The 12,220-nt window shown below is 39.8% G+C and overlaps 1 protein-coding gene across 1 annotated transcript in view; it reads right to left on the bottom strand.

Moving 5' to 3' along the window:
• Window positions 1-12,220, bottom strand: part of TMEFF1 (transmembrane protein with EGF like and two follistatin like domains 1) — a 55,663-nt gene that overhangs the window by 21,615 nt on the left and 21,828 nt on the right. The window contains exon 5 of the mRNA XM_009276681.2: window positions 5,127-5,223. Coding sequence (XP_009274956.1) covers window positions 5,127-5,223 — 97 coding nt within the window. The remainder of the gene's footprint in view (window positions 1-5,126; window positions 5,224-12,220) is intronic.

Raw genomic sequence — 12,220 nt, 5'->3', positions numbered from 1 at the left:
TATGGAAAAAATGACCAGATAATAGTAAGAAGCCTTAAAAAAACATACGGAAATTGAGACCATTTGAAAATGGAAGTCTTATGAAGAAATATATATACTTAAGAGCCCACCTTTCTAATCACAATATAAAAAAACCCCAAACCACAAGTAAGTTTATGTTACAGTTTCTTTGCCAGTGTTGCAAGTGGCTATTGTAGAAAAAAGAAAAAAAAGAAAAAAAAAGAAAAAAAAAGTTATTCAGCTCTCAAAGGCCTGTAAATAATAATTTCAGTTTCATTCATATGCAGTAAGCTAAGGCATCATGTTGTTTAGAAGCTTTCTAAATAATTACATTGAACATTATTTATCTGAGTTTAAAAAAAAAAATCGCTTGGAGTCCTTAATAGACACAACAGTATTACAAATATTTATATACACTGCCTTCATTGACGAAAGAGTTGATTTAAGTACTACACTGATGAAAATGATTTTACAAGCACATCTGTTTTCATTTGTTTTGCATTCATACTGTATTATTTTAAGTGTTTCAATATTATCGGTATACCATCTTCTGATTGTGTACTGATAGGATGGTCTGTTTCTCTCTCTCACATGAACAATCAGTATAACTGAAAAGTCCAGTGTGTACTACAAAAAAACTGCAGTCTGGTTACCCCAGAGTATATCAACAGCAAACCATATGTGTTTGGGTTGGTGCCCTACAGGATTTACCCCATCAGCTCTAGGTGGCCCCGAGCTTTGTGCTGCCGCCTCCATCTCCACTTCGCAACCCGACTTCATTTCCAATTCAAAATTCCAGCAGAAAGCACACACTACCCTCATACTCCTATGTCTTCAGGCTGCTGGCCAGTTTCCCACAGAAAGGTTTAAATTTACCAACCTCACGTGTCCTTTTTCACTCCCTTGCTACACGTTTTGCACCATTGTGCGTAATACGTTGCCTTTTCAACACAGCGGAGGAAGGTTCCAGCCAGAGAGACGTTTTGATGGGCAGGGTAGAAAGGGAGGTACTGACCGATCGGTCTCAGGCAGCAGCTTTTCCCATGACATATACAACTGTGTTTCAGTTTTGTCACTAGCGGGGAAAAAAAATCACAGCCAATCCATGTGAAACCTGTTGTCTGCATCCTGTTACCACAGACCTGCAGCAAAGCACTGTATGGACAATATGGCATAGTACACCTTTATGCAACTTTAGACTAGTGCATCCACAAGTGATTTTCTATGCTCTTGAAAAGCCTGCCCATAAACCAACAACTCTTTAAAAAACTTCTAAGTTGTATGAGAAAAGAAAAAAAATATGGAGAAATATATTTCTGTGATGCTTCCTCAACCTGATTCCTTTTTGCATTTATATAAAGAAATAAAGTACTGATTTGCATACAGTTGAACATTAATTTTCTAAAAGTATGCTGTTTATGACAACCGTCTCCTCAGACTTCACTTCTTTGTCTCAATCAGTCCACTTAAAATCAACGTTGAAAATTTTTGCAGAGGCAGTGGAAATTATAAAGTTGTTTATATTTTTGCATTCAATTTACTATGCATTGTAACCACTTCTGGTTTAGATAGATAATGTTTCTGAGAAATCAAACAAAATGAAGATACAGATCTAAAACTCTGTGCAAAGCCTGAATTCTTCAGACTATGTGTGATCTAGTGTAATAAAAGCATATGTAGCAACTTTGATCAGAGACAGCCATAATGCTTTAATGCCAAGCACGAAAACTAAAAATGCCTAAGTTTTTCAAAGGGGAAAATACAATTTAAGAGCAACAAAAAATTAAAACCACTATCTTGTAATATGGAGTGCATCTCAGCTGTGTACAGCTGAACTTGTTTAAATTTGCTTTTAAAAAGCACCAAGATTCGGTAACTACACAGAATCACAGAATAATTTAGGCTTGAATGGATGGGTAGAGGTCATCTAGTCCAAGCCCCTGCTGAAAGTTGGCCCAGGGCTGTGTCTGATCAAGTCCAGACCACCTCCATGGATGGAAACTCCACTGCCTCACCAGACACCTTGTTCTAGTGTCCGACCACCCTCATGGTGGAAACATTTTCCATTATGTCAAATCAGACAGGCGCTCCGACATGTGCCTGTTGCCCCTCACGCTATCACTGTCCACCTCTGAGAAGAAAGGACTTGCTGAGACATCAGCAAGTCCAACTCTAAAAATCAGGAAATGCCAAGTGATCTTGCTCCTGCTTCTTTGTTGCAAGAATCATCCTACAGTTTTCACTGAAACTATCAGGTGCCATCATTTTTTGCATAGGACTCCCACGTCTTTCCAGGCCCAAAAGACGAACCACAGTCCGTATGGAATAAAACTGTCTTAAGGAGGATCTTTCCGTTATTGGGGGAAAATCTGCCTATTCTGTGGTCCAGGCTGTTGTGGCTGACCTGTTGGCACGTCCTGAGATTTCTCATTAATGACAGCTCATTTACCTCAAACCACTCAACACTTTGTGGCATGGATGTCTCCCCTTCCACCAATTCACTAATCATTTTATCCATAACTTAGTTTCTCTATTCATAAAACAGGCGTACAGATACCGTTTTGCTTCTCAAGAGCGCTCGGAGCAGAAGGAGCTGATGTTTGTAAGGTCTCAGATTGCACGGTTTGGAAAAGAGGATGAAAAATGCGTAATTGTATATTTACTGTAAATATTAGACAGCATCTCATGAATATGGCTTGAGATTGAATATGGACTCTCAACATTAGGAGACAGTTCAGCTAACTCATTCAGTTACTATCATGAAGCAAAAGCCTCTTAAAATGCCTTCTGTAATCACGTGGTTCACTTAATAAAGTGTTTTAACATCACAGAGTGCAAGCAAGGGCTATCCAGGCCTAAGAAGTCTACTTGAATGGAACTAAATGTACTTTTTGTTTGTGGTTCAGTAAACTTTACCCCACTACCCAAAAAAGTTACGGTGGCCATTCTCATGCTTTAAAAAGGAAATTCAAGACAGAATATTCTTATGAAATTAGGGTGTTTGTGTGATTTGCTAGAACTAGGCGTGATAGTGGTTGTAATATGGTGCAAAATTGAATTAAATAATAATATGAACCTAGCAGTGTTTATACAAGTCTGATGAAAGGTACTTGTGCTGCCAATAATTTTATCTATCATGATATAATTTTATGAGGTTAAAAAACATGTTGAAACCCAACAGGAAAGGGAGTAAAAATAAGATGTAAAAAGCATTCTTATGGGGTGCTCTACTAGAGTTTCCCAAACAGAAGATTTCAATCCCATCTTGTTTCTGCCAGGTAAATAACTGTTTTGATTTTAGGAAAAAAAAAGAAGCCAACTTTTAACTTCTATTTAAGCAAGTCTGTGACTTTCTGTGTGACTTGTCAAAATTAACCTTGTGAAGGCAATCTATGTTAACAGAGCCCGATGTAATCTAAGTCTAAACAGACAGTGAATATCACTAAAGCCTATTATAATGGTCAAAGGTACTGGGCAAAAAAAATGAAGTTAAATTATTTACGTTGGAAAACTGACAAAATTGAAAAAATTATCTGATAGCTTGTAACCAACCCTCATGGGAATATTTTCTAACTTTTGAGTATTTTCCACATAAAAATTTTTGCTTCCACATATTTTTTTAATGAGGACTAATTAAAGACATCTTAGAGGCAAAAGAGCGCTCTCCTCCCGTTGTCAAGAAGAGGGAGCATGGCTTCATTTTATGTGAGTAGGATGTAGGGAATAAATCTTGCGCTTTCCTCAACTTTATCCTAACTCTCGATACTACCTAGCTGCAGGAATGCCAACTCTACAAGTATAGAATGAATAGGCAAGCTTTTACTGAAGTTGAATGCCTCAGGATTTATTTTCCAAAGCCAAGAGCACATCTCAGTGCATATAACAAACAAATCTATACCCATCTTGCCAGTCATAAAGGAAACAGACCAAGGCAATATTGCAGAAAATTATTAGTATTATAAAAAACAGCCACAGCTCATTTATCTCTCCGCAGAAAATTATTAGTATTATAAAAAACAGCTACAGCTCATTTATCTCTCCACAGAAGAGCAAGCCTACTTCAGTACTATGACATTTTATGAAATGTGAAGTATCATACTAGTAATCATGAGTACTACTACCATTTTGGTTTCCCTTGTACACTATGAAGGGAGCAGTGCTTCCCCCAATTAACAGTGTTCAGGCACTGTTATTCTGAGATGCTGTTCCCTCCATGTACACAAAAACGTACCATTTGCACATCTCTCGAACACCTTCACGCGCTGCCTCTGCAGCTGCGTTCCCAGTACCTGCCATGAGCCCAGACCCTAGTTGAGCTTCTTCCATACTGGTGGCCACTGCCAGGACAGCGGCTGTGGGAAAACAAAGCCCCATCAATTAGATGGGACTTCTTTTACCTCCCAACAAACCTTAACGCCTCACGGGGCTGTCTAAAGGAGCCCTTTCCTCCATGATGTCTCTGCCCCTTCTGACAGCCACCTACAGAAAGCCTGGACAGCCAGGTATACTCTAAGCATCAAGTATCCTGAGTAGGGAAATTTGGTGCATCTGCTTGTGCATTATGGATGGTCTTTAATCCTCTTGTTTCTTGATCAGTCGTTTTGAGCTCTGACAAGCGACTGGTATTTTTCATCAGTTTTCCCCTGGGTGCATGCGGGAGGTCAAGTGGCACAGTGAGTTTGGAAGGAGTGACTGGCTCAGGTCCCCACTTCAACTTCATGTTTACATCCAAGCTTTGCACTAATGGAAACAACTGCCTAGAATACTTTATGAACAAGCAGAACATAGGAAAACAATCTCAGAGATGAATTATCAGTACTTATTTTGCATTCCTGTTTGGTTTTGGGTTTTTTGTTGCCAAGATAAAACAAATCAAGGTCCTTTGTTTGAAAAATATTTGATAAAGGTTCTCCAGTATACCTCTTTGTTGTTTTCTCCCTTTACCTTGCAACTGCAGATGGTTTGTTCTTTACAGACACGTCAAACACATTATTATTGGACAGCATCAAAGCTTCAATTAGTAGGAACAAACATAGTCAAGCAGATGATCACATATTTTTTCTTTTTTTTATATATTTCTTCCCCTTTTTGTTCACTGATATTGCTAAGGAAAACTTATTACTTACCCAACATTTTCTGCATCTTCATCACACTCAGCCCTATATTTGCAAACTCCACATTTTGAGTGTTTTCTCTGAACTTCTGTCCCAGATCCTTCATACTCTAAAAAAAATAAGGTATTGTTAACAGAAAGCATGACTTTCTTATTAAGCTCTGATTTTGCTTACCTAAATCCATTTGCCTTCAGGTATATTGTCAACAGGAAGTTATCATATACTGAAGCTATTAACATTAATAGTGCTCCCTTTTTCAAAATCAGGCAATTGGAACTTGGTAGAACCAGTGACAAGAGGGCATCCCTGAAAACACTAGTGCTTCATTGATTGACTCTTCCTTTATTCTTATTTCAGTGATTTGTATTTGTTCTCACCCCACCAGACACACAACCGGCATTGACATGTGTCCCAGTCACATTTAATCTTAATTGGCACTGATAACGTGTAAACCCTGTGCCTTTTAATGTCCTTGAATATTAGGTAATGGGGATGTGAATGCTATTTTCTTTGACAGTTTTTAATTACACATATCCTTATGCAAGGTTACTGCTTGCATTTTTTCCCCTTTCTCTTTCCGACGATGGGATTAGACTGTGCTCTTATCTCATACACGCTGTGGTATATTTTCCAGATTACTCTGATTAGTTGTACAAGACTAAAAGAAAAAAGTCATTTTAACAAGAAACTGGTAGAAATGCTATGTCCCCTAAAAAGTAAAATTAATATCTCAAATATTCTGATCCTAGAAACATCTGCACCGAACTTATTGTTGACATGGACATCAAAACTCTTCACCAAGTAAAAGAGAAATATAACTATACTCTTAATGTTTCACTACCATTAGTCACTCCTATTTTTTATTTTAACGAAGCCATAAAGGAGAGAGAGACATTTGAAAAGCAGGAAAACAACCACAGAAATCTGCAGAGAGAGTCGAGAACCATTTAACGTAGCGCAGTATCATGGTGGTGTAACACTGACTACACAAGGCTGTCGGATGGACAGAGATCAAAGTGATTCTCTTTCTCATAGCAGCTGTATGTGCTGTAGCAACAGCTAATCAAACACCACCAATTAAAAAGCTGCATTTACATTATCTAAATGTAAATAGGAAAAAGAAATCCACAAGAGTCCTTCCTATTTTCCTGGAACTTGGCTGAAGGGAATCTCTCCCTCCTACCTGTGGGTCTGGGCTTACACGAAGAATTGTGCAGGTGAGCCTCTCACATTAACTTTTCTAATGCATGGTGTGCATTTTTCAAAGATTATACATATAACAAATCCACAAGAGTCCTTCCTATTTTCCTGGAACTTGGCTGAAGGGAATCTCTCCCTCCTACCTGTGGGTCTGGGCTTACACGAAGAATTGTGCAGGTGAGCCTCTCACATTAACTTTTCTAATGCATGGTGTGCATTTTTCAAAGATTAATACATATCAAACTTTATTATGAAATTCCCACTGTAGAAATTCTATCACCACTCTTAAGCTGCAGTAGGGGTCATTTGCTTTTATCTTTACAAATGTACATCTTATTTGATTTTTCCTTCTTTCTACATACCACATTCCTATGCCTGTGTTTGGCATCCTAAAGTGTCCTTTAGTATCAGGTTTCACTTTTCCATGCCAATAAATGACCCCCCACAGTTTGAACGTTAAACAAATGGCACTGCTCATGGCTTTCATTCATGGCATTTCCACTTCTTTTGCTGTTCTTATGACCCTCAACGCCCTTCCCCAGCACGTTAACACCCTCCGGAGTTACATGTACAAGAGCTGGACAGAGTGTTCCAGAAGAGGTCGTCAAAGCCAAATACCGTCTATGATATTCTTCAGTTAAAACATCCAACAATCATAATTTTTGACCATTTTTCTGCACTGACCATTATTATTCACATTCACTTTATTATCCACCTTATTCCCCAATGAGTCCTTTTCAGGTTCATCAGTCTGTAGGAGAGAGGCTGACATCCAGGAAAAATCGCCTAGACCCTGGACTCGCTACATATAACCCTGTCCTCAGACATTAAAATCCCACGTGCTTGTGCATACTGTTAGCTCAGTGACCTGTCATCTGTCGTCCAGACCTGATCAGTACTGACTGATTCGCTCCCAGGTCACCAGTGGAAGGGGTCACGAGGCCAAGAACCGTCCCTAGAAACACACTCATTTTGTAACGATTCCTTAACATTTAACGGCCCATTGATTGGCAATATCTTTGCACATTAGATGTGCACTGTGTGGATGTTGTGCCCTCTAGTTACTTAGACTTGTATGAGGGATTGCCTTTGACTGAGAAAGGTTATGGTTTTGAGGTGGTATGCTTAAATAAAATGTTCTGTTGTACAAATGCCTTTCATGGAAAAATAAGTTAAAAAAAAAGGTAAGTTTCTGAATAAAGGTTTTCCGTGAACCCATGATGACTGACTTTAAATATATTCCCCTCCCTTAATTCTGTATTCAGTTGATTCTTCCACCTTCTATTCCACTGCTTTGCTTCTGATGGATGCCAGAATGAGAGGCTGTAGCCCGCCCAATCATCACATTTATCTTTTCTCAAAATATTTGTACATTATTTCTCATTGTTCTACCGAAGAAAAAGAGACGAAAAAAGTCATCGTCAGCCCAGAGAATTCTTTACCACCCATTTTTAAAGCTTTCAGGTGCAAACCAGCCAGACCTGCTGGTTACAAAACACCTGTCGTCAACATTTGGTGCTTAATATCCAGCTCTATCTTAGGATATTCCATGCTGCAGTACTGCTAGCATGGAAAATATTTCATCATGTCCTATATATACTATCTGACTTGACTACAAATACAACCAGAATGTTTTACAGAGCACTTTCGTTGCACTATTAGCATTTCAATTTTGTAATGGAGCTAAAGAAGCAACACATACACGCACGCACGCACACATGCACACCCTTCCTCACCGGCTTTAGTTCTGCTCCCTGTGAATGCCCCGGCACCTTTTCATTTTCATAAACAAGTAGTCCACAACTACTTGTTCATTGTTTCTATATGCTATTCAGTGTAAACTCTCTCTCTCCTTTCCTCCCCCCCTAAAATTGCTTTCTCTACCTTTTAAAATCAGGTTTGTTTTAGAAAAAGTGTGGCCTTTTTTTCTTGATCAGAACTTGCTGGACCTCATGTATATAGAATTATTTATCTGTACTTTATTTTGTTTGCATATAATAAATATGTGCAAGTCAAGAACACCTGCACCTCAGGTACTAATAATTTTCACCTGTCAGGATGAGGTGTAATACAGATGAATGTGTATTGATGCAACATTTCCAAGTTAGGCGATAGTCATCTATAATTTTCAGAAGCTTCTTTCATTAGTAGCTGCATGATGTTTTAATACTAGCAGCATGAGACACTGCTTATAATTTAGACTGAAGTCCTTGAAGAAAATGCAGCTTTTCCCACCAATACAGAATAGATAAATGCTGTTTTCAGCCTGAATTGGTAGCAGCCATTTTCAGTACCCCACTTGTGTGCTGTTAAAATAAGTTAATCCATTAATATTTGAGAGCATAAGTTTCTCTGGTGCAAATGTTTCCAAATAGGCAATGCATCCCTTGGCAAATTGTCTCTCCCCTCTCCTTTCTCCCCCACATTTGATTGTTCCTAAATAGGCTATAGCCATTAATTTTAATATTCCAATCAATCAGATCTTCCCAGCAGGTTTCAGTAATATCAATTAGGTCAAAATATGCTCCTAAATGAGCAATTCAACTCCTCTTGTTTATTATGCAGGCTTTTAATGTTGATGTATAGATGATTACAGAATTTCTTCTCCTCACTTTCATTGGTATCTTGATTAATTCTGTTCTTTGACATCTTAATTTCATGTTGAGTGAAAGCTGATTTTCCCTCTCTTTTCAGCTTCCTTTCATGTTTCAGGGCAGCACCTCATTAATACTCTGTCCTTCAAAAGAAATGAGGCACAAGGATGGGATCTGTGACTCCCAGTTGTCTCTCTAAACTGCAGTGCTCCCTACCACTTCTCCTCGAATCATTATTCCTCTGCAGAAGATGGCCAGCTCTATCTTAGGAGCTGCAGGGTAGGAGCCTGCAAATGGACAGTAGCTCTAGAGGAATTGGCCAGCAATAAATTGCTTCCTTCGGCAACTCATCTGTGTGTTCCTACAATGGTAATATGGCTGGGTTTCTGCTGAGGGCTTTCAATCACATCTGAAGCAAAAGCATCAGTCTGTGTCAAGGTGAAGTTTGGCCTGCCCCAAGGCATGGCCTGGAAAGGGAGCTCTGCTGTATGTATGTATTTATTGCTCTTCCCAGTGAAGCAGGAGGAGCTTGTGGAGAGCTGCAACTACTCAGTAGCCATGTATGGGTGGAATAAGGATTCCCTTGTCTGGGAAAGCCTCTCTGAAAACCAATTCCTATCTGTTTTGGGAGTATAGTGATTTTTACTGAAGTGCTATCCCATGGGAGCAACTAATCTCAAAAAGAGTTTGGCAAAATAGGAAGGGCCACAGCAAATCCCCTTCTGCACCCTAAAGTACAGAAGAAACCCCCTGTGATTAGACTGTGATTCGCTCAGTACAGCTGGCACTGGAAATTCCTTTCAAAATACCCCAGTCCACAGCATCACACATTACGGGCTCAACAGTTCAGTGACTTATCCTCTCTTCCATTAATTTTTAGGGCAACTTTAATGACACACTTAGTTAAAATCCAGATTGTGCCTGTAATTTAAAACAAAGGTGCAAACTTGCTCTTTTGTCATAAAGTATATATTTAAAACAAGTGCAACAACTACTCTTAGCTGTCCCAAATTCTTGGCAAGCGGTGTCTTGAAAAAGACAAGAATGGGCATTACAGGTTTAACACAAGGATGCCCGGTCTGCTTATGAGTGAGGTGCCTGGAGGAGGGGAGTTCAAAGTTTGATACCCTAATCACAACCCAGCCAATGCAATACGTTTGCCCGGTGGTTATGGTAACGGTAGCGTGTGCACTTTTAAACAAAGGACTTGAGGGAGTGCTACCACCACTACCCTTGTTATGCGCTAGGTATTTTACACCTTCGACAACTATAACTTCTGTTTAGCTTCTATGCATATGACACCATGGTGTCCTGGTTTCGGCAGGGATAGAGTTAATTTCCTTTCTAGTAGCTGGTACAGTGCTGTGTTTTGGATTTAGGATGAGAACAAAGTTGATAACGCACCGATGTTTTAGTTGTTGCTAGGTAGTGTTTACACTAGCCAAGGACATTTAGTTTTCCATGGTCTACCGACTGAGAAGGCTGGAGGTGCACAAGAAGCTGGGAGGGGGCACAGCCAGGACAGCTCATGTTCTACTGACTGAGAAGGCTGGAGGTGCACAAGAAGCTGGGAGGGGGCACAGCCAAACTGGCCAAAGGGACATTCCATACCATGTGACGTCATGCGCGGCACATAAACTGGGGAAAGCTGGCCGGGGGGGCCGCTGCTCGGGGACTGGCTGGGCATCGGTCGGCAGGTGGTGAGCAACTGCACTGGGCATCACTTGCTTTGTGTATTATTATTATTATCATCATATTATTATTATTATTTTATTTCAATTATTAAACTGTTTTTATCTCAACCCACGAGGTTTTTTTTCTCACTTGTGCTCTTCCAATTCTCTCCCCCATCCCACCGGGTGGGGGGGAGTGAGCGAGCGGCTGCGTGGTGCTTAGTTGCTGACTGAGATTAAACCACGACACATGGATAATGGTGGGGAAAGCTGGCATACTGCAAGAGCTGGGTCAGCTTCTACACTGCCGGACCTTCTGGTTGGAGAACTCGAATACCCATTCACTCCACTGTCTTGCTTCAAATGCAGCTAACTCCTTTTTCTCCGCAGGAAGACACAACAACTTCAGAGTAACCACCAGGGAAGTTATGTATGAATAGATGATGGTGGAAAACGGAAAGGACAAGAAAGTCACCAGATGCCAAGGGAGGTGTCCCACAGTTTCATGAACATGCTGAATGCTGTTCTGCAGGCCCTTTCAGGCTGCATGAGATGAACCTGCCCTCATTTGCTCTCTGTTGTCCTGCACAAGAGGCAGGAGGAATCTGTCCTTCTGTGCCCCTGGCTCCAGCATCCCTCTGAGCAAGCTCCAGCCCCTCTGAAACCCCTGCTTAGAGTAAGTTTTCAGCAACAGAAGGCCTGAATATTCAGGCCCTTTGCCTCTGCCTCGCCGAACCTTTGGTGAAAACACAGTAATTCTTGCAAGGTTTAGTTCAGTGTTAATTTTACCTACAGGGAGTAGGAGCTCAACAGAAATAAATAGGGCTATTTGAAGCTAAAGTGATACTCAGTGACAAGCCACGTGATGGTATCAGCACTTAAATCTTTCTAAGTCACACACCATTATAGAAATATGCTAAAAGATGTGATGTTACCTCCTATCCAGGGTGTTAATCACCATCAAGCTTCTGCAGTCATATTAAAATGCATTAAAACAAATCAGTAGCATTATTACAAATTAAAATAAAAATATTCGAGGTTCTAAACTGTGTCTGTTTATACCACCCTGACTGTGTGGCAATTACTGGATAAGTGTTGTCCCCAGTGAGGGGAAGGAACAGATGGCAGCCTGCTAAAAAGCACATACTGTATATCAATTTATTAATTACTAAATGCAATCTGCTAGACGTTTATCACAAGATACTTTAGCTATTAAATTTCAGAGGGATTAGAAATTCAAAACAAATTATTTTAATAATAATTAACTTAGCTATATGTATTGCAAACATGTTATTTCCTTTGCTTAAAAGCCTGAAATGATTGGGTGCCATCTGTCTTAACTACCATTACACCTTTTTTAATATCAAAAGTGCATTTTGCTTAGGTACACAGATAAACGCTGAACAAAAAGAATAAAAAATTAATGTTATGGGCATAGTAGGACACTTACATAGAACTCTTACCCATTGTCCTGGTTTTGGCTGGGATAAAGTTAATTTTCTTCCTAGTTAGTGCTGTGTTTTGGATTTAGTACGAGAACAATGTTGATAACGCACCGATGTTTTAGTTGTTGCTGAGCAGTGCTTACACTAGTCAAGGACTTTTCAGCTTCTCATGCCCTGCCAGCGAGAAGCTGGGA

Source organism: Aptenodytes forsteri, unplaced genomic scaffold, assembly GCF_000699145.1.
Source record: "Aptenodytes forsteri isolate BGI_AS27 unplaced genomic scaffold, ASM69914v1 Scaffold97, whole genome shotgun sequence".
NCBI classification, from domain to species: domain Eukaryota; kingdom Metazoa; phylum Chordata; class Aves; order Sphenisciformes; family Spheniscidae; genus Aptenodytes; species Aptenodytes forsteri.
The sequence above is the reverse complement of the archived record's forward strand: the minus strand, read 5'-3'. Positions and strand labels throughout refer to the sequence as shown.